This window comes from Pecten maximus, chromosome 15 (assembly GCF_902652985.1).
Source record: "Pecten maximus chromosome 15, xPecMax1.1, whole genome shotgun sequence".
In the NCBI taxonomy this organism is placed as follows: Eukaryota; Metazoa; Mollusca; class Bivalvia; order Pectinida; family Pectinidae; genus Pecten; species Pecten maximus.
In genome coordinates, this window is record NC_047029.1 from 15,228,329 (window position 1) to 15,249,519 (window position 21,191).

Sequence of the window (21,191 nt, forward strand, 5' to 3'; positions counted from 1 at the left end):
TATTTTCATTATTTTCTGAGCAGGCATTAACTGAGCTGAGACATTTTCTAAAGAAATTTGACCTCTAACAATATCAAGTTAAAATTGTTATCAAGAAAATAAGAGCCACATAAAACGTCTAGAAATGCTTCATTCTGACAAAGCAGTAACAGTTGTCACATAGTCCTATAGATTGCATGCTCTGTATACTATTGATATAGATAATTTAGGATTGACAAGTGAAAGTATTCGTATGCTTTCTCCATTGCAAGTCATCAGATCCTTGCCAGAAAACTATTCAATTAGGTATCAAAAACAGCAAATAATTCAAACCCCAAATTGATTAAACGAGGGGGAATTATGATAAATAATAAGACTTGCATGCAGACTTGCGAATAAGCATTAGGATACCAGGTGCTTTGGAAGAGTAGGCGTCTATTGCCTTATCGACGACACACATCATACAAGTCTTGGTGAAATCCGGGTTAAGACAAAAAGTCAAATAAGTGATTACACTCCTTTAAATGTTATAACATATTTTAACTTGTTGATCTGTAAAATGGAAAGACAAAGGTTAATCGTAACTACGTAATTGTTATTGCAGGTAACAATGCATGCTACATGTTTAACCTTGACCGCAATGACCGTTGACCGTTACCATGCCATCGTGCATCCTGTCAGCTCCATGAACTGGCGTTCGAGGAGAGCGTCAAGCATCGTCAGCATTATTGTATGGGCAAGTGAGTATATAATCTTATGCTAATAATTATCATGAAAGAGATTTCTGTTATTAAGACTCGATGTTGAATATGTTGAATATCGAACTGATGTATTACGGTGTATTGTGACGTCATATTATGTTGCCAGACGCGTCAATTTTTAGACGATATTATGTTGCAACCATGACAAAATAAATCAATGTGGGGATGATAAACTTTAATATTGATCTGAAACCCGGTCTGAAACTTGCTGAAATCGAATAATTGTCAGAGATCCGTGAGTTTAAAATAGTCAAAATAACATCAGAGATAAAAACAATATGACTCTCTCATCAATCATGAGTTTCTTTTCCAGTTTCCCTGCTGATATCGTTACCCTTCGCTATTTACCATGGAACGGTCAATAATTTGAATGCCAACCAGGACGTGTACTGTGCTGAGATATATCCCAACGTCACTTTTGGCAACATCTTATCTGTGGGCGTAATCATTACAACGTACGTGTTCCCGTTAAGTGTTATCATCATATGCTACTACAGTATTCTCAAATACATCTGGAATGGTCGGACTCAGCGTCGCAGCAGCTTCAAGCACGAGGTATGGTCACGCATGAAGAATGTGCATTGTCTAGTTTAGGCGAGGAGTCCGTTTTTATATCAGAAGGAAACGTATTTACAGACAGCACAATTATACCTAAATGCATACCATTTAAGAACTACGCAACTTTACAAAAGCGAAACTTGCACATCATTTTAAAATTTACCAAATAACCATCGTCATGGAATTCTCTGTTTCTATGTCCACTGTGGTTAATGCCACCGTTGATATAAATATAATGTTTTTCCATCACTCTTAAAGGTTCACATTGTTCGAAGCAAGGTTCGAAACGTAAAGGCTATTTGCAAGTTAATGGAACGCTTGTAATTCCTAGGATGAAGGGCCCGTTGATGATGGCATTTTGATTCATATTAAATCGGCATGGATATATTGAATGCGAGATATTTGATTTGATTTTTTTTAAGTAAATGAATTAAAGAGGAGAATACTTTAATGTTATCCGATAAGTATAGTTGTTTCACAAATGATATGGCACGTGATCAATTCGTAACAATGTGTTATTGTTTTGTTTACACACCGCGATGTGTAACCCCTATTAAAGTCTTCGATTGGTCGTTTCTTTCCCCCAAGATAACATGATTGACTAACCTTTTGGCCTTTGGTCACTGATAGCTTTAACCATCGCTCATTTTTGCTGTGATATGGCAATCGAAAACGTCAACATGCCCATGTTTTCTCTATCTGGCGACACACAATATTGGCGTAACTGATTAGGAAGCATGTCTTCAAAGAAAGATAGAATAATCTGGGGATTTGAAGCGTATGACATAGAAATTGAACATGGTAACGGAAGTAACGTATCGAATTGATCAAAACAACAACAACAACAACAACAATCCCCCCCCCCCCCAATATTTGATGAAATACAGTGACCGTTGTTTATCTAACTTGAGCTATGTAATCATGATAAACATCCGTCATTTGTTCGGGACTGTATATCTGACTGTTTTACATGTTAAATGGTAAAATTTAGATTTGCAAAGATCTCATTCGATTTCTTTTCTCTATTGTATAGGAAGACTGCAATGGATCAACTCCTTTATCGAGTGAATCGCAGGTCAGACGAAGGAAACGCGTAGCTCGTATGGTGGCGGTTGTAGTTCTCTTATTTGCTACGTTCTGGTTTCCAATCCACGTCTACAATTTCTGTCGTAAATTCCTCCCGATTCCTAGAACTTCTATCATGTATGGTGTTAAAATATTTGCTCATACTTTGTCCTATGCAAATTCGTGTGTAAATCCATTTGTGTATGCATTTTTGAATGACGGGTTTAAGAAAGCGTTCGCCAAGACATTTCCTAGCCTGTACCCATGGTGCCCGTGCATGCGAATGGTCAGTGATGAACGCCAGACACAAGTAACCGGTATGGTCGACCAGGCCATCCAGGCAAATACGGAAGAAGACAATGACGTCACTAAAGCGGAGGTTGTACCAATGACGCGTGTCCAACCTCAGACAGATTTATGACTATGTGGATTCTAGATTTATTATTAGATACATGTTCATGTGCTCAATTTTGACAGTAGGTGTTATTAAAAGAACAGTTAATATTAAATATAATTATGACAGAAGTATCGGTTTCCGGGTAATTTGCAGGGCCATCATATATTTTCAAAAGAATGTACAAGTAACCTTGACAACTATGGCACTGTCATGCTGTTGAATACGAATCATATATGTATATATGCATAGTTAATTTTAATTTCTTTCTGGTTTCATTCATACAAATATCTCATAGAGAATACATGTTGTGTGGTCTCTTTGAGTATAAGATTGAACTACAAACATCCATATAAACTTATGATTTTATGCGGTAATGTATGTGTACGTATGTGTACGTATGTGTACGTAACACATACGTATGTGTACGTATGTGTGTGATGGTAAATAAATACTTCATTTGAGTGCACTCGTGAAATTTGTGTACTTATTCAATATTTCTGTAGGCAACTTAACGTCGCCGTTTAAAATCTTACACTTGAGTTTAGATATATGTATACTGGCAATGAGAAAACGGGTTGTACTAAAAGGTGTATAGTCATTTGAATACAGAAATGGACGAAAGTAAACATTTGTTAAACAAAATTAAAAGATAATAGTATGTATATATAACACAATATCTTTACTCACAATGGTGAGACAGTTATTCGTGAGCTATAAAGTACACCTAATAGCAAATCCACTTTGACGTGCTTTCGTGTTGGTCTACTGGTGGCGTTTTTATTTACATTTTTTTAAAGTTTTACTAAGACGATTAACATCTATATGAAAAGTGTCTCTCATGGAATAGATGAAGATGGAAAAACAGATTTTATACGCAGTAATATATGTAGGAAAGATGTTGGAGAATCTATGTGGTTGCAATTTGATACTTTGGTTGAGATATATAAGAAATATATTATCTCTTTCCTTAACAACTACATTTTAGTCATAACCTTACACTATTAATATGATGTTTTATTTTTCTTTCATTATTGATGATGTAAAATGTTGTAAATAAATAATTATTTGTTATTTTCCCTTCTTAAATATTCTTAGCCGTTGTTATAACGATAAAAACAATGCTACTCAAAAATCTGTTTAAATATGCATAACACTGATTAGACAGCATCTCCTTCAAAATCAATTCGCTATCAAAATCAACAAATATTTATCGCAATATGTTACGGTATAAGTAGCATTTTTCGAAAAATATATTGTAACATTGCCCGTATATAGACATCAAAATGTAAAATGGCTGAGCATTTTTTAAACCCGTAATATTGAAAGTATCTGTTGATTTTATTGGACGCATTTGCTTGTAAATATTTTCAAATGAAGTTTTCAATTCGAACTCGCCTAAAGTCTATCGTATTCCATTTTAACTGTTGTACATTTTAATGTTACTTAACATTCACATGTTGGTATTGTGTGTATTTATCATATCCGAAATAAAATGACGTCCATATAAGTATTTGTGTCTTTGCGTGTTTTAATACATTCTTTAGTTACACAAACAATCAGATTCTCAATCATACACTCCATTACTGACATCCCCTTCAAGGCATTGTGTTAAAAAGCTATTACATTTTATTATTATGATAATTCATGACCACATGTGGAATTATCATTGCTAATGCTGTCCCAATATGAGTTGGCAATTTTACTTAGCTGACCTATGCTATGGTTGTACATTGTAGTAACTGATTAAAAGTACATAATTAGTGCCTATGTAGGATCATGATAAGGACTAAACATCCGAAAGAGTCAGTCGAGTCTTTTTATCATTTCAGACACTGCATATGTCAGTGTTAGTACGGTTCACATTGGTCATTAGTGTGATGTCAGTGTTAGTAAGGTTCACATTGGTCATTAGTGTGATGTCAGTGTTAGTAAGGTTCACATTGGTCATTAGTGTGATGTCAGTGTTAGTAAGGTTCACATTGGTCATTAGTGTGATGTCAGTGTTAGTACGGTTCACATTGGTCATTAGTGTGATGTCAGTGTTAGTACGGTTCACATTGGTCATTAGTGTGATGTCAGTGTTAGTACGGTTCACATTGGTCATTAGTGTGATGTCAGTGTTAGTACGGTTCACATTGGTCATTAGTCTGATGTCAGTGTTAGTACGGTTCACATTGGTCATTAGTGTGATGTCAGTGTTAGTACGGTTCACATTGGTCATTAGTGTGATGTCAGTGTTAGTACGGTTCACATTGGTCATTAGTGTGATGTCAGTGTTAGTACGGTTCACATTGGTCATTAGTGTGATGTCAGTGTTAGTACGGTTCACATTGGTCATTAGTGTGATGTCAGTGTTAGTACGGTTCACATTGGTCATTAGTGTGATGTCAGTGTTAGTACGGTTCACATTGGTCATTAGTGTGATGTCAGTGTTAGTACGGTTCACATTGGTCATTAGTGTGATGTCAGTGTTAGTACGGTTCACATTGGTCATTAGTGTGATGTCAGTGTTAGTACGGTTCACATTGGTCATTAGTGTGATATCAGTGTTAATACGGTTCACATTGGTCATTAGTGTGATGTCAGTTTAGTACGGTTCACATTGGTCATTAGTGTGATGTCAGTGTTAGTACGGTTAACATTGGTCATTAGTCTGATGTCAGTGTTAGTACGGTTCACATTGGTCATTAGTGTGATGTCAGTGTTAGTACGGTTCACATTGGTCATTAGTCTGATGTCAGTGTTAGTACGGGTCACATTGGTCATTAGTGTGATGTCAGTGTTAATACGGTTCACATTGGTCATTAGTGTGATGTCAGTGTTAGTACGGTTCACATTGGTCATTAGTGTGATGTCAGTGTTAGTACGGTTCACATTGGTCATTAGTGTGATGTCAGTGTTAGTACGGTTCACATTGGTCATTAGTCTGATGTCAGTGTTAGTACGGGTCACATTGGTCATTAGTGTGATGTCAGTGTTAGTACGGTTCACATTGGTCATTAGTGTGATGTCAGTGTTAGTACGGTTAACATTGGTCATTAGTCTGATGTCAGTGTTAGTACGGGTCACATTGGTCATTAGTGTGATGTCAGTGTTAGTACGGTTCACATTGGTCATTAGTGTGATGTCAGTGTTAGTACGGTTCACATTGGTCATTAGTCTGATGTCAGTGTTAGTACGGTTCACATTGGTCATTAGTGTGATGTCAGTGTTAGTACGGTTCACATTGGTCATTAGTCTGATGTCAGTGTTAGTACGGTTCACATTGGTCATTAGTGTGATGTCAGTGTTAGTACGGTTCACATTGGTCATTAGTGTGATGTCAGTGTTAGTACGGTTCACATTGGTCATTAGTGTGATGTCAGTGTTAGTACGGTTCACATTGGTCATTAGTGTGATGTGATGTCAGTGTTAGTACGGTTCACATTGGTCATTAGTCTGATGTCAGTGTTAGTACGGTTCACATTGGTCATTAGTCTGATGTCAGTGTTAGTACGGTTCACATTGGTCATTAGTCTGATGTCAGTGTTAGTACGGTTCACATTGGTCATTAGTCTGATGTCAGTGTTAGTACGGTTCACATTGGTCATTAGTCTGATGTCAGTGTTAGTACGGTTCACATTGGTCATTAGTGTGATGTCAGTGTTAGTACGGTTCACATTGGTCATTAGTGTGATGTCAGTGTTAGTACGGTTCACATTGGTCATTAGTGTGATGTCAGTGTTAGTACGGTTCACATTGGTCATTAGTGTGATGTCAGTGCTAGTACGGTTCACATTGGTCATTAGTGTGATGTCAGTGTTAGTACGGTTCACATTGGTCATTAGTGTGATGTCAGTGTTAATACGGTTCACATTGGTCATTAGTGTGATGTCAGTGTTAGTACGGTTCACATTGGTCATTAGTGTGATGTCAGTGTTAGTACGGTTCACATTGGTCATTAGTCTGATGTCAGTGTTAGTACGGTTCACATTGGTCATTAGTCTGATGTCAGTGTTAGTACTGTTCACATTGGTCATTAGTCTGATGTCAGTGTTAGTACGGTTCACATTGGTCATTAGTGTGATGTCAGTGTTAGTACGGTTCACATTGGTCATTAGTGTGATGTCAGTGCTAGTACGGTTCACATTGGTCATTAGTGTGATGTCAGTGTTAGTACGGTTCACATTGGTCATTAGTGTGATGTCAGTGTTAGTACGGTTCACATTGGTCATTAGTGTGATGTCAGTGTTAGTACGGTTCACATTGGTCATTAGTGTGATGTCAGTGTTAGTACGGTTCACATTGGTCATTAGTGTGATGTCAGTGTTAGTACGGTTAACATTGGTCATTAGTCTGATGTCAGTGTTAGTACGGTTCACATTGGTCATTAGTGTGATGTCAGTGTTAGTACGGTTCACATTGGTCATTAGTGTGATGTCAGTGTTAGTACGGTTAACATTGGTCATTAGTGTGATGTCAGTGTTAATACGGTTCACATTGGTCATTAGTGTGATGTCAGTGTTAGTACGGTTCACATTGGTCATTAGTGTGATGTCAGTGTTAGTACGGTTCACATTGGTCATTTGTCTGATGTCAGTGTTAGTACGGTTCACATTGGTCATTAGTGTGATGTCAGTGTTAGTACGGTTCACATTGGTCATTAGTGTGATGTCAGTGTTAGTACGGTTCACATTGGTCATTAGTGTGATGTCAGTGTTAGTACGGTTCACATTGGTCATTAGTGTGATGTCAGTGCTAGTACGGTTCACATTGGTCATTAGTGTGATGTCAGTGTTAGTACGGTTCACATTGGTCATTAGTGTGATGTCAGTGTTAGTACGGTTCACATTGGTCATTAGTGTGATGTCAGTGTTAGTACGGTTCACATTGGTCATTAGTGTGATGTCAGTGTTAGTACGGTTCACATTGGTCATTAGTGTGATGTCAGTGTTAGTAAGGTTCACATTGGTCATTAGTGTGATGTTAATGTTAGTACGGTTAACATTGGTCATTAGTCTGATGTCAGTGTTAGTACGGTTCACATTGGTCATTAGTGTGATGTCAGTGTTAGTACGGTTCACATTGGTCATTAGTGTCATGTCAGTGTTAGTACGGTTCACATTGGTCATTAGTGTGATGTCAGTGTTAGTACGGTTCATATTGGTCATTAGTGTGATGTCAGTGTTAGTACGGTTCACATTGGTCATTAGTGTGATGTCAGTGTTAGTAAGGTTCACATTGGTCATTAGTCTGACGTCAGTGTTAGTACGGTTCACATTGGTCATTAGTCTGATGTCAGTGTTAGTACGGTTCACATTGGTCATTAGTGTGATGTCAGTGTTAGTTCGGTTCACATTGGTCATTAGTGTGATGTCAGTGTTAGTACGGTTCACATTGGTCATTAGTGTAATGTCAGTGTTAGTACGGTTCACATTGGTCATAAGTCTGATGTCAGTGTTAGTACGGTTCACATTGGTCATTAGTGTGATGTCAGTTTAGTACGGTTCACATTGGTCATTAGTGTGATGTCAGTGTTAGTACGGTTAACATTGGTCATTAGTCTGATGTCAGTGTTAGTACGGTTCACATTGGTCATTAGTGTGATGTCAGTGTTAGTACGGTTCACATTGGTCATTAGTCTGATGTCAGTGTTAGTACGGTTCACATTGGTCATTAGTCTGATGTCAGTGTTAGTAAGGTTCACATTGGTCATTAGTCTGTTGTCAGTGTTAGTACGGTTCACATTGGTCATTAGTCTGATGTCAGTGTTAGTACGGTTCACATTGGTCATTAGTGTGATGTCAGTGTTAGTACGGTTCACATTGGTCATTAGTGTGATGTCAGTGTTAGTACGGTTCACATTGGTCATTAGTGTGATGTCAGTGTTAGTACGGTTCACATTGGTCATTAGTGTGATGTCAGTGTTAGTACGGTTCACATTGGTCATTAGTGTGATGTCAGTTTAGTACGGTTCACATTGGTCATTAGTGTGATGTCAGTGTTAGTACGGTTAACATTGGTCATTAGTCTGATGTCAGTGTTAGTACGGTTCACATTGGTCATTAGTGTGATGTCAGTGTTAGTACGGTTCACATTGGTCATTAGTCTGATGTCAGTGTTAGTACGGTTCACATTGGTCATTAGTGTGATGTCAGTGTTAGTAAGGTTCACATTGGTCATTAGTGTGATGTCAGTGTTAGTACGGTTCACATTGGTCATTAGTGTGATGTCAGTGTTAGTACGGTTCACATTGGTCATTAGTGTGATGTCAGTGTTAGTACGGTTCACATTGGTCATTAGTCTGATATCAGTGTTAGTACGGTTCACATTGGTCATTAGTGTGATGTCAGTGTTAGTACGGTTCACATTGGTCATTAGTGTGATGTCAGTTTAGTACGGTTCACATTGGTCATTAGTGTGATGTCAGTGTTAGTACGGTTAACATTGGTCATTAGTCTGATGTCAGTGTTAGTACGGTTCACATTGGTCATTAGTGTGATGTCAGTGTTAGTACGGTTAACATTGGTCATTAGTCTGATGTCAGTGTTAGTACGGTTCACATTGGTCATTAGTGTGATGTCAGTGTTAGTACGGTTCACATTGGTCATTAGTCTGATGTCAGTGTTAGTACGGTTCACATTGGTCATTAGTGTGATGTCAGTGTTAGTACGGTTCACATTGGTCATTAGTGCTGATGTCAGTGTTAGTACGGTTCACATTGGTCATTAGTGTGATGTCAGTGTTAGTACGGTTCACATTGGTCATTAGTGTGATGTCAGTGTTAGTACGGTTCACATTGGTCATTAGTGTGATGTCAGTGTTAGTACGGTTCACATTGGTCATTAGTGTGATGTCAGTGTTAGTACGGTTCACATTGGTCATTAGTGTGATGTCAGTGTTAGTACGGTTCACATTGGTCATTAGTGTGATGTCAGTGTTAGTACGGTTCACATTGGTCATTAGTGTGATGTCAGTGTTAGTACGGTTCACATTGGTCATTAGTGTGATGTCAGTGTTAGTACGGTTCACATTGGTAATTAGTGCTGATGTCAGTGTTAGTACGGTTCACATTGGTCATTAGTGTGATGTCAGTGTTAGTACGGTTCACATTGGTCATTAGTGTGATGTCAGTGTTAGTACGGTTCACATTGGTCATTAGTGTGATGTCAGTGTTAGTACGGTTCACATTGGTCATTAGTGTGATGTCAGTGTTAGTACGGTTCACATTGGTCATTAGTGTGATGTCAGTGTTAGTACGGTTCACATTGGTCATTAGTGTGATGTCAGTGTTAGTACGGTTCACATTGGTCATTAGTGTGATGTCAGTGTTAGTACGGTTCACATTGGTCATTAGTGTGATGTCAGTGTTAGTACGGTTCACATTGGTCATTAGTGTGATGTCAGTGTTAGTACGGTTCACATTGGTCATTAGTGTGATGTCAGTGTTAGTACGGTTCACATTGGTCATTAGTGTGATGTCAGTGTTAGTACGGTTCACATTGGTCATTAGTGTGATGTCAGTGTTAGTACGGTTCACATTGGTCATTAGTGTGATGTCAGTGTTAGTACGGTTCACATTGGTCATTAGTGTGATGTCAGTGTTAGTACGGTTCATATTGGTCATTAGTGTGATGTCAGTGTTAGTACGGTTCACATTGGTCATTAGTGTGATGTCAGTGTTAGTACGGTTCACATTGGTCATTAGTGTGATGTCAGTGTTAGTACGGTTCACATTGGTCATTAGTGTGATGTCAGTGTTAGTACGGTTCACATTGGTCATTAGTGTGATGTCAGTGTTAGTACGGTTCACATTGGTCATTAGTCTGATGTCAGTGTTAGTACGGTTCACATTGGTCATTAGTCTGATGTCAGTGTTAGTACGGTTCACATTGGTCATTAGTGTGATGTCAGTGTTAGTACGGTTCACATTGGTCATTAGTGTGATGTCAGTGTTAGTACGGTTCACATTGGTCATTAGTGTGATGTCAGTGTTAGTACGGTTCACATTGGTCATTAGTGTGATGTCAGTGTTAGTACGGTTCACATTGGTCATTAGTGTGATGTCAGTGTTAGTACGGTTAACATTGGTCATTAGTCTGATGTCAGTGTTAGTACGGTTCACATTGGTCATTAGTGTGATGTCAGTGTTAGTACGGTTCACATTGGTCATTAGTGTCATGTCAGTGTTAGTACGGTTCACATTGGTCATTAGTGTGATGTCAGTGTTAGTACGGTTCACATTGGTCATTAGTGTCATGTCAGTGTTAGTACGGTTCACATTGGTCATTAGTGTGATGTCAGTGTTAGTAAGGTTCACATTGGTCATTAGTCTGATGTCAGTGTTAGTACGGTTCACATTGGTCATTAGTGTGATGTCAGTGTTAGTACGGTTCACATTGGTCATTAGTGTGATGTCAGTGTTAGTTCGGTTCACATTGGTCATTAGTGTGATGTCAGTGTTAGTTCGGTTCACATTGGTCATTAGTGTGATGTCAGTGTTAGTACGGTTCACATTGGTCATTAGTGTGATGTCAGTGTTAGTACGGTTCACATTGGTCATTAGTCTGATGTCAGTGTTAGTACGGTTCACATTGGTCATTAGTCTGATGTCAGTGTTAGTACGGTTCACATTGGTCATTAGTCTGATGTCAGTGTTAGTACGGTTCACATTGGTCATTAGTGTGATGTCAGTGTTAGTACGGTTCACATTGGTCATTAGTGTGATGTCAGTGTTAGTACGGTTAACATTGGTCATTAGTCTGATGTCAGTGTTAGTACGGTTCACATTGGTCATTAGTGTGATGTCAGTGTTAGTACGGTTCACATTGGTCATTAGTCTGATGTCAGTGTTAGTACGGTTCACATTGGTCATTAGTCTGATGTCAGTGTTAGTACGGTTCACATTGGTCATTAGTCTGATGTCAGTGTTAGTACGGTTCACATTGGTCATTAGTCTGATGTCAGTGTTAGTACGGTTCACATTGGTCATTAGTCTGATGTCAGTGTTAGTACGGTTCACATTGGTCATTAGTCTGATGTCAGTGTTAGTACGGTTCACATTGGTCATTAGTGTGATGTCAGTGTTAGTACGGTTCACATTGGTCATTAGTGTGATGTCAGTGTTAGTACGGTTCACATTGGTCATTAGTGTGATGTCAGTGTTAGTACGGTTCACATTGGTCATTAGTCTGATGTCAGTGTTAGTACGGTTCACATTGGTCATTAGTGTGATGTCAGTGTTAGTACGGTTCACATTGGTCATTAGTCTGATGTCAGTGTTAGTACGGTTCACATTGGTCATTAGTGTGATGTCAGTGTTAGTACGGTTCACATTGGTCATTAGTGTGATGTCAGTGTTAGTACGGTTCACATTGGTCATTAGTGTGATGTCAGTGTTAGTACGGTTCACATTGGTCATTAGTGTGATGTCAGTGTTAGTACGGTTCACATTGGTCATTAGTGTGATGTCAGTGTTAGTACGGTTCACATTGGTCATTAGTGTGATGTCAGTGTTAGTACGGTTCACATTGGTCATTAGTGTGATGTCAGTGTTAGTACGGTTCACATTGGTCATTAGTGTGATGTCAGTGTTAGTACGGTTCACATTGGTCATTAGTGTGATGTCAGTGTTAGTACGGTTCACATTGGTCATTAGTGTGATGTCAGTGTTAGTACGGTTCACATTGGTCATTAGTGTGATGTCAGTGTTAGTACGGTTCACATTGGTCATTAGTGTGATGTCAGTGTTAGTACGGTTCACATTGGTCATTAGTGTGATGTCAGTGTTAGTACGGTTCACATTGGTCATTAGTGTGATGTCAGTGTTAGTACGGTTCACATTGGTCATTAGTGTGATGTCAGTGTTAGTACGGTTCACATTGGTCATTAGTCTGATGTCAGTGTTAGTACGGTTCACATTGGTCATTAGTGTGATGTCAGTGTTAGTACGGTTCACATTGGTCATTAGTCTGATGTCAGTGTTAGTAAGGTTCACATTGGTCATTAGTGTGATGTCAGTGTTAGTACGGTTCACATTGGTCATTAGTGTGATGTCAGTGTTAGTACGGTTCACATTGGTCATTAGTGTGATGTCAGTGTTAGTACGGTTCACATTGGTCATTAGTGTGATGTCAGTGTTAGTACGGTTCACATTGGTCATTAGTCTGATGTCAGTGTTAGTACGGTTCACATTGGTCATTAGTGTGATGTCAGTGTTAATACGGTTCACATTGGTCATTAGTTTGATGTCAGTGTTAGTACGGTTCACATTGGTCATTAGTCTGATGTCAGTGTTAGTACGGTTCACATTGGTCATTGGTGTGATGTCAGTGTTAGTACGGTTCACATTGGTCATTAGTGTGATGTCAGTGTTAGTTAGGTTCACATTGGTCATTAGTCTGATGTCAGTGTTAGTACGGTTCACATTGGTCATTAGTCTGATGTCAGTGTTAGTACGGTTCACATTGGTCATTAGTCTGATGTCAGTGTTAGTACGGTTCACATTGGTCATTAGTCTGATGTCAGTGTTAGTACGGTTCACATTGGTCATTAGTGTGATGTCAGTGTTAGTACGGTTAACATTGGTCATTAGTCTGATGTCAGTGTTAGTACGGTTCACATTGGTCATTAGTGTGATGTCAGTGTTAGTACGGTTCACATTGGTCATTAGTGTGATGTCAGTGTTAGTACGGTTCACATTGGTCATTAGTGTGATGTCAGTTTAGTACGGTTCACATTGGTCATTAGTGTGATGTCAGTGTTAGTACGGTTAACATTGGTCATTAGTCTGATGTCAGTGTTAGTACTGTTCACATTGGTCATTAGTGTGATGTCAGTGTTAGTACGGTTCACATTGGTCATTAGTCTGATGTCAGTGTTAGTACGGTTCACATTGGTCATTAGTGTGATGTCAGTGTTAGTACGGTTCACATTGGTCATTAGTGTGATGTCAGTGTTAGTAAGGTTCACATTGGTCATTAGTGTGATGTCAGTGTTAGTACGGTTCACATTGGTCATTAGTGTGATGTCAGTGTTAGTACGGTTCACATTGGTCATTAGTGTGATGTCAGTGTTAGTACGGTTCACATTGGTCATTAGTGTGATGTCAGTGTTAGTACGGTTCACATTGGTCATTAGTCTGATATCAGTGTTAGTACGGTTCACATTGGTCATTAGTGTGATGTCAGTGTTAGTACGGTTCACATTGGTCATTAGTGTGATGTCAGTGTTAGTACGGTTCACATTGGTCATTAGTGTGATGTCAGTGTTAGTACGGTTCACATTGGTCATTAGTCTGATGTCAGTGTTAGTACGGTTCACATTGGTCATTAGTGTGATGTCAGTGTTAGTACGGTTCACATTGGTCATTAGTGTGATGTCAGTGTTAGTAAGGTTCACATTGGTCATTAGTGTGATGTCAGTGTTAGTACGGTTCACATTGGTCATTAGTGTGATGTCAGTGTTAGTACGGTTCACATTGGTCATTAGTCTGATGTCAGTGTTAGTACGGTTCACATTGGTCATTAGTGTGATGTCAGTGTTAATACGGTTCACATTGGTCATTAGTTTGATGTCAGTGTTAGTACGGTTCACATTGGTCATTAGTGTGATGTCAGTGTTAGTACGGTTCACATTGGTCATTGGTGTGATATCAGTGTTAGTACGGTTCACATTGGTCATTAGTGTGATGTCAGTGTTAGTAAGGTTCACATTGGTCATTAGTCTGATGTCAGTGTTAGTACGGTTCACATTGGTCATTAGTCTGATGTCAGTGTTAGTACGGTTCACATTGGTCATTAGTCTGATGTCAGTGTTAGTACGGTTCACATTGGTCATTAGTCTGATGTCAGTGTTAGTACGGTTCACATTGGTCATTAGTGTGATGTCAGTGTTAGTACGGTTCACATTGGTCATTAGTGTGATGTCAGTGTTAGTAAGGTTCACATTGGTCATTAGTGTGATGTCAGTGTTAGTACGGTTCACATTGGTCATTAGTGTGATGTCAGTGTTAGTACGGTTCACATTGGTCATTAGTGTGATGTCAGTGTTAGTAAGGTTCACATTGGTCATTAGTGTGATGTCAGTGTTAGTACGGTTCACATTGGTCATTAGTGTGATGTCAGTGTTAGTACGGTTCACATTGGTCATTAGTGTGATGTCAGTGTTAGTACGGTTCACATTGGTCATTAGTGTGATGTCAGTGTTAGTACGGTTCACATTGGTCATTAGTCTGATATCAGTGTTAGTACGGTTCACATTGGTCATTAGTGTGATGTCAGTGTTAGTACGGTTCACATTGGTCATTAGTGTGATGTCAGTTTAGTACGGTTCACATTGGTCATTAGTGTGATGTCAGTGTTAGTACGGTTAACATTGGTCATTAGTCTGATGTCAGTGTTAGTACGGTTCACATTGGTCATTAGTGTGATGTCAGTGTTAGTACGGTTCACATTGGTCATTAGTGTGATGTCAGTGTTAGTACGGTTCACATTGGTCATTAGTCTGATATCAGTGTTAGTACGGTTCACATTGGTCATTAGTGTGATGTCAGTGTTAGTACGGTTCACATTGGTCATTAGTGTGATGTCAGTTTAGTACGGTTCACATTGGTCATTAGTGTGATGTCAGTGTTAGTACGGTTAACATTGGTCATTAGTCTGATGTCAGTGTTAGTACGGTTCACATTGGTCATTAGTGTGATGTCAGTGTTAGTACGGTTCACATTGGTCATTAGTCTGATGTCAGTGTTAGTAAGGTTCACATTGGTCATTAGTCTGATGTCAGTGTTAGTACGGTTCACATTGGTCATTAGTGTGATGTCAGTGTTAGTAAGGTTCACATTGGTCATTAGTGTGATGTCAGTGTTAGTACGGTTCACATTGGTCATTAGTGTGATGTCAGTGTTAGTACGGTTCACATTGGTCATTAGTGTGATGTCAGTGTTAGTACGGTTCACATTGGTCATTAGTGTGATGTCAGTGTTAGTACGGTTCACATTGGTCATTAGTGTGATGTCAGTTTAGTACGGTTCACATTGGTCATTAGTGTGATGTCAGTTTAGTACGGTTCACATTGGTCATTAGTCTGATGTCAGTGTTAGTACGGTTCACATTGGTCATTGGTGTGATGTCAGTGTTAGTACGGTTCACATTGGTCATTAGTGTGATGTCAGTGTTAGTACGGTTCACATTGGTCATTAGTCTGATGTCAGTGTTAGTACGGTTCACATTGGTCATTAGTGTGATGTCAGTGTTAGTACGGTTAACATTGGTCATTAGTGTGATGTCAGTGTTAGTAAGGTTCACATTGGTCATTAGTGTGATGTCAGTGTTAGTACGGTTCACATTGGTCATTAGTGTGATGTCAGTGTTAGTACGGTTCACATTGGTCATTAGTGTGATGTCAGTGTTAGTACGGTTCACATTGGTCATTAGTCTGATGTCAGTGTTAGTACGGTTCACATTGGTCATTAGTGTGATGTCAGTGTTAATACGGTTCACATTGGTCATTAGTTTGATGTCAGTGTTAGTACGGTTCACATTGGTCATTAGTCTGATGTCAGTGTTAGTACGGTTCACATTGGTCATTGGTGTGATGTCAGTGTTAGTACGGTTCACATTGGTCATTAGTTTGATGTCAGTGTTAGTAAGGTTCACATTGGTCATTAGTGTGATGTCAGTGTTAGTACGGTTCACATTGGTCATTAGTGTGATGTCAGTGTTAGTACGGTTCACATTGGTCATTAGTGTGATGTCAGTGTTAGTACGGTTCACATTGGTCATTAGTGTGATGTCAGTGTTAGTACGGTTCACATTGGTCATTAGTGTGATGTCAGTTTAGTACGGTTCACATTGGTCATTAGTGTGATGTCAGTGTTAGTACGGTTAACATTGGTCATTAGTCTGATGTCAGTGTTAGTACGGTTCACATTGGTCATTAGTGTGATGTCAGTGTTAATACGGTTCACATTGGTCATTAGTGTGATGTCAGTGTTAGTACGGTTCACATTGGTCATTAGTCTGATGTCAGTGTTAGTACGGTTCACATTGGTCATTAGTGTGATGTCAGTGTTAGTACGGTTCACATTGGTCATTAGTGTGATGTCAGTGTTAGTACGGTTCACATTGGTCATTAGTCTGACGTCAGTGTTAGTACGGTTCACATTGGTCATTAGTCTGATGTCAGTGTTAGTACGGTTCACATTGGTCATTAGTCTGATGTCAGTGTTAGTACGGTTCACATTGGTCATTAGTGTGATGTCAGTGTTAATACGGTTCACATTGGTCATTAGTGTGATGTCAGTGTTAGTACGGTTCATATTGGTCATTAGTCTGATGTCAGTGTTAGTAAGGTTCACATTGGTCATTAGTGTGATGGAGGTGACAGTGTAGTCCTCGAAACAGACAGTCTTGACATGTGTTTTGGAGATTATGGCTTAAACGAGCCTAATATCAGGGAGCTATCAACATCATCCTAGGACATACACTAGCAACAACTATACATATGCACATTAATAAAAAAATGAATGAATGTACTTCAGTTTTTTTAGAGATATTTTGAAATGTACTTTTGGTAAGATACAACCACAGAACAGCAATATTACTCTATAAAAATCCAAAAGATTAAAAAAAAGCATCCTTTCCACAACAATATTTTTTGGAGGATATCCTGGAAAACAAACAAGTTTCACTAGTCCATGAAAATGCTGGTATCAACCAATCAAGAGAATCCAAACTGAATTTACTATGTTTCAAAAATAAAGTTATAAGCCAATAATCTATCTACAACATGATTGTCCAATTTTCATGAGAAATCTACTTTTCAATATGATCAATTGCAAAATACTAGTATAAAGCTATTTAAGTAGTAAATAAAGGAATACATTTTCAAAACTAATGGTAAAACTTAAACACTAGAATTTCCAACAAGTAACTAATACTGTATAACACTATATCTCACATGAAGTGATGGTAATAAGTTAACAAATTAGTATATTATTTGATTGATTCAAATGATAGACGTTGATGCATTTTAAATCAGATTGTTTTGTCAGTATAGACCGACCAGAAAAATGTGTCCTGTTGAACTTTGATTAGCATATTGATTACTCACGAGTCTATTGTCATTTAGGGTGCTTTGTATATAAACATGTATATCTGTTAGATGTTCATAATGTAACAAATCTTATCATCAGCAGTATCATTTGTATTTATACTAGTCTAGATTTAGCGACAAAACTGTTTACATGTGAACAATTGATCACATTGTTACTTTTATATGTGTAAACGACGCATCAAAAATAAATGATACAATCCCTGTGTTGTCAAATTGTAGCAAAGACAGCACCCTGCTGTAGTAGTATTCCTAATCAAAAGGTTTGTTAACACACCTTTGCACGAATGGAACTACCCACTTTGACTATACCACGAAAAGGTCAACGCGAATGTTCATATTCTGGTTTGACTAAAGACGTTAAACCATTTTTTAAGGTTACACAACAGAAACTAGCGAAACGATGCATTGTGATACGAATCCAGTTGTGTGTTCCCGATGAATTTTCTTGTAATTATTGAGCGTATTACCTTATGGATAATTGAGATTTTCTTAAGTCTATGCATTAAGATGTTACTTAATAATAATTATAAAAGGGAAATTTCTCTCAGTCTGGATATGTAAATTTCTTACGTTATATATTATAACACATGCGCACATCACAAAACGCGTCTGTAAATAAAAAGACCTGACTGCAATGGGACAGCTTTATAGCGCCGGTTACACAACAAAAATGGTCAAATGAACAAATGTGACCCGTACAATTCCGCTAGGAAAGCAACGTGGATAGCAGATGTTCATACATGCCACGGCTATTTCGACGATCCACTTATTTTCGGTATTGCCAATAAGTGTATATTGACGGACATGAATGTATGATTAGTTCCACCTGTTATTTACATAATTGGTAAAATAGTGAGAATAAAATCACTTATCCATAATTCTGAAACGTCTTTGGGCTATCAAATAACACCTGACACAGCTTGTGCGTTCTGAGTATCCACATGCCTCATGTGTTCCTGTTTACAAAATTACTTCCTCATTTTCAAAAACAGCTTTTTGATACTCTCAGCACTATATTGAGAGGGGTTGCCCAACTCAATATTTGGTTGAGCTGGACACTGGAAATCGATTTGAATATTGGGATAGCATTAAAATTTAATAATAACAAATCGACAAATAGTTTTCTGCTACATATTATGGTTCTGTTGAAAAAATAAAACAACAAAACTAAATATAATATTCAACAAACGACATGTAAAATACTTCATTAATAACAGTTTACGTCATAGCAAAACGGGAACCACGCCCGAGAATACGTTTACCAAATTAAAGACTTTTAACTTATTTAAATATTCCAAATAATCCATACACATTTAGAAATGGGACCAAAAACTAATAACGTTCCAGACACTTACTTTTCAACAAGTCCTGTTTCAAATCTGTCGTTAACCTTGTAATAACAATCTACACTAGTTTTGACCTTGAAATGCAAATGGCGGCTGAGAATAATATTACATAAATATGGCTTAGAGGAGGCATTTCAGTTAATAACAATACTCCTATATCGTACTTTTAAGACATCTTATCATAGTAACATGAACATTTTGAAGTCAATTTGTTAAACTGGTGAGTTTGGAGCCTTTTTCAGAAATAGGCTTATTTTACCCCAAACTCAACGGTTGAACATTTTTTCATAAAAGCAGTCTTCTTGCCACATCAAGAAGACTTTATATTGTCTAATAAGAGCATTTTTGATGTTTTAAATACCTCCTAATATGCCATATTTGTGTGATATCACTCATGACCGCCATTTGCAATTCAAGGTCAAAATAAAAACAGCGTTTATACATATAATAACGTCAGAGCTGGTCAAACCAATGCTCCTATTTTGTGCTTTAGACACTTGTGAGCAAAACGACATGGCAAGTTTGTGTAATATATGGGATACAAATGAGTTAATTATGTCCCCCTGAAACATGCATTTTTCTTACGTTTTGTTGAAATTTACAAACAGCTTAACAAATTACATGTCAATAGCAAGTCCCACGGTTTGCCATGATACATACTAAACGTTCATCATGTTTGCCATGATACATACTAAACGTTCACCCCTTAATACTTATAGAAAAATTATTAGCCCTTACTTCTGCTACAAATGTATCTCCGTGTACATGTAGATAAAACCATACCAATCTACATTCTTGTTTTGTTGATGTCTCAGTATGTTTGTACACCTATTTAGTTTTGAGCATGTTCAATTCTACAGAAACACATTAAATCTCAAGGGTATTGATCAATTGAAATATATATAACTGAATATGCAGTTTGGTTTTTGTAGCTTTGTACCCATGTATATTTTTGCAAGGGGAATAATTTGATCTGATGTTTTGTGCGAGACAATTATACGAGTTACTTCCCTTTACCTGGTCAACTTTCGTTAAAACGACCTTTGCCAATTTATACAAAAAAGTATGTTTTTTAACAAAACAAATTTCTTTACAGTATTCTTGCTGAAGAAAGGGAATTTGTAGTTATTATGGCAATAATTTCAAACAAAAGCAATAATTGACACATTTTCGTTAGGATTACCTAACCTAAACCCGAAGAAGCGAAGGAGCGAAAACACGATGGCGAAGGAGCGAAGGAGCGAAAGCACGATGGCGAAGGAGCGATGGAACACCCGTACCACACATGTACCACACAATTACCACACGTGTGCCACGCATATACCACATCTGTACAACACCCGAACCACAGATGTCAATGGTTAACTTTGTAAACATAAAACACTTACTTTTTGTTCCGCTACACGTGTTCTTCCGTGTTTTATGGCCAGCCATGCACGCGCACGCACGATAATTCGTTTCGCGTATGCAGTCACGTGAAAAGACATGCGCGTCTCGATTGGTTAATTTATTCCGCTTGTAATATCTAGATAATTTTCTGAGTAAAAAGGGACGTATATAACATGTATCATTTACAATAAAAATGTATATAATGTTCTGGGCACTACGGGACATATTTAACACGTGATATGACTGAAGTTTACACCAGCCCAGCTACACAGCGGCTGGTGAATAGTACATAATTCATTTTCCATTAAATAAAAAGTTGTAATTAGAGATGAATTCCAAATTATTCAAGACAAGCAATCAAGATATGTTTTCTGTCATAATTCAATTTCTCAACATGGTAATATGAATGGATTACCATGAACTTTTAATGTTTTATTTTGGTCAACATTAACTTCAACGTTCTAACGCCATATTTTAGTCAACATTACCATGAACGTTCTAATATTGACTGTAAAAAGTATTGAAACTGTTGAAAAAATCAAGCAATTATGGATATTCAAAATTATATATGGATGTACTTTTCCACTTTGACTTGGCATA

General features: G+C 37.9%; 1 protein-coding gene across 1 annotated transcript in view; it reads left to right on the plus strand.

Moving 5' to 3' along the window:
* LOC117343936 (G-protein coupled receptor 54-like) overlaps positions 1 to 4,270 on the plus strand; it is a 171,186-nt gene extending 166,916 nt beyond the window's left edge. Inside the window, exons 2-4 of the mRNA XM_033906505.1 lie at positions 584 to 719; positions 1,054 to 1,295; positions 2,332 to 4,270. Of these exons, the coding sequence (XP_033762396.1) occupies positions 584 to 719; positions 1,054 to 1,295; positions 2,332 to 2,784 (831 nt within the window). The 3' untranslated portion in view covers positions 2,785 to 4,270. The remainder of the gene's footprint in view (positions 1 to 583; positions 720 to 1,053; positions 1,296 to 2,331) is intronic.
* Positions 4,271 to 21,191: the final 16,921 nt, after the last annotated feature.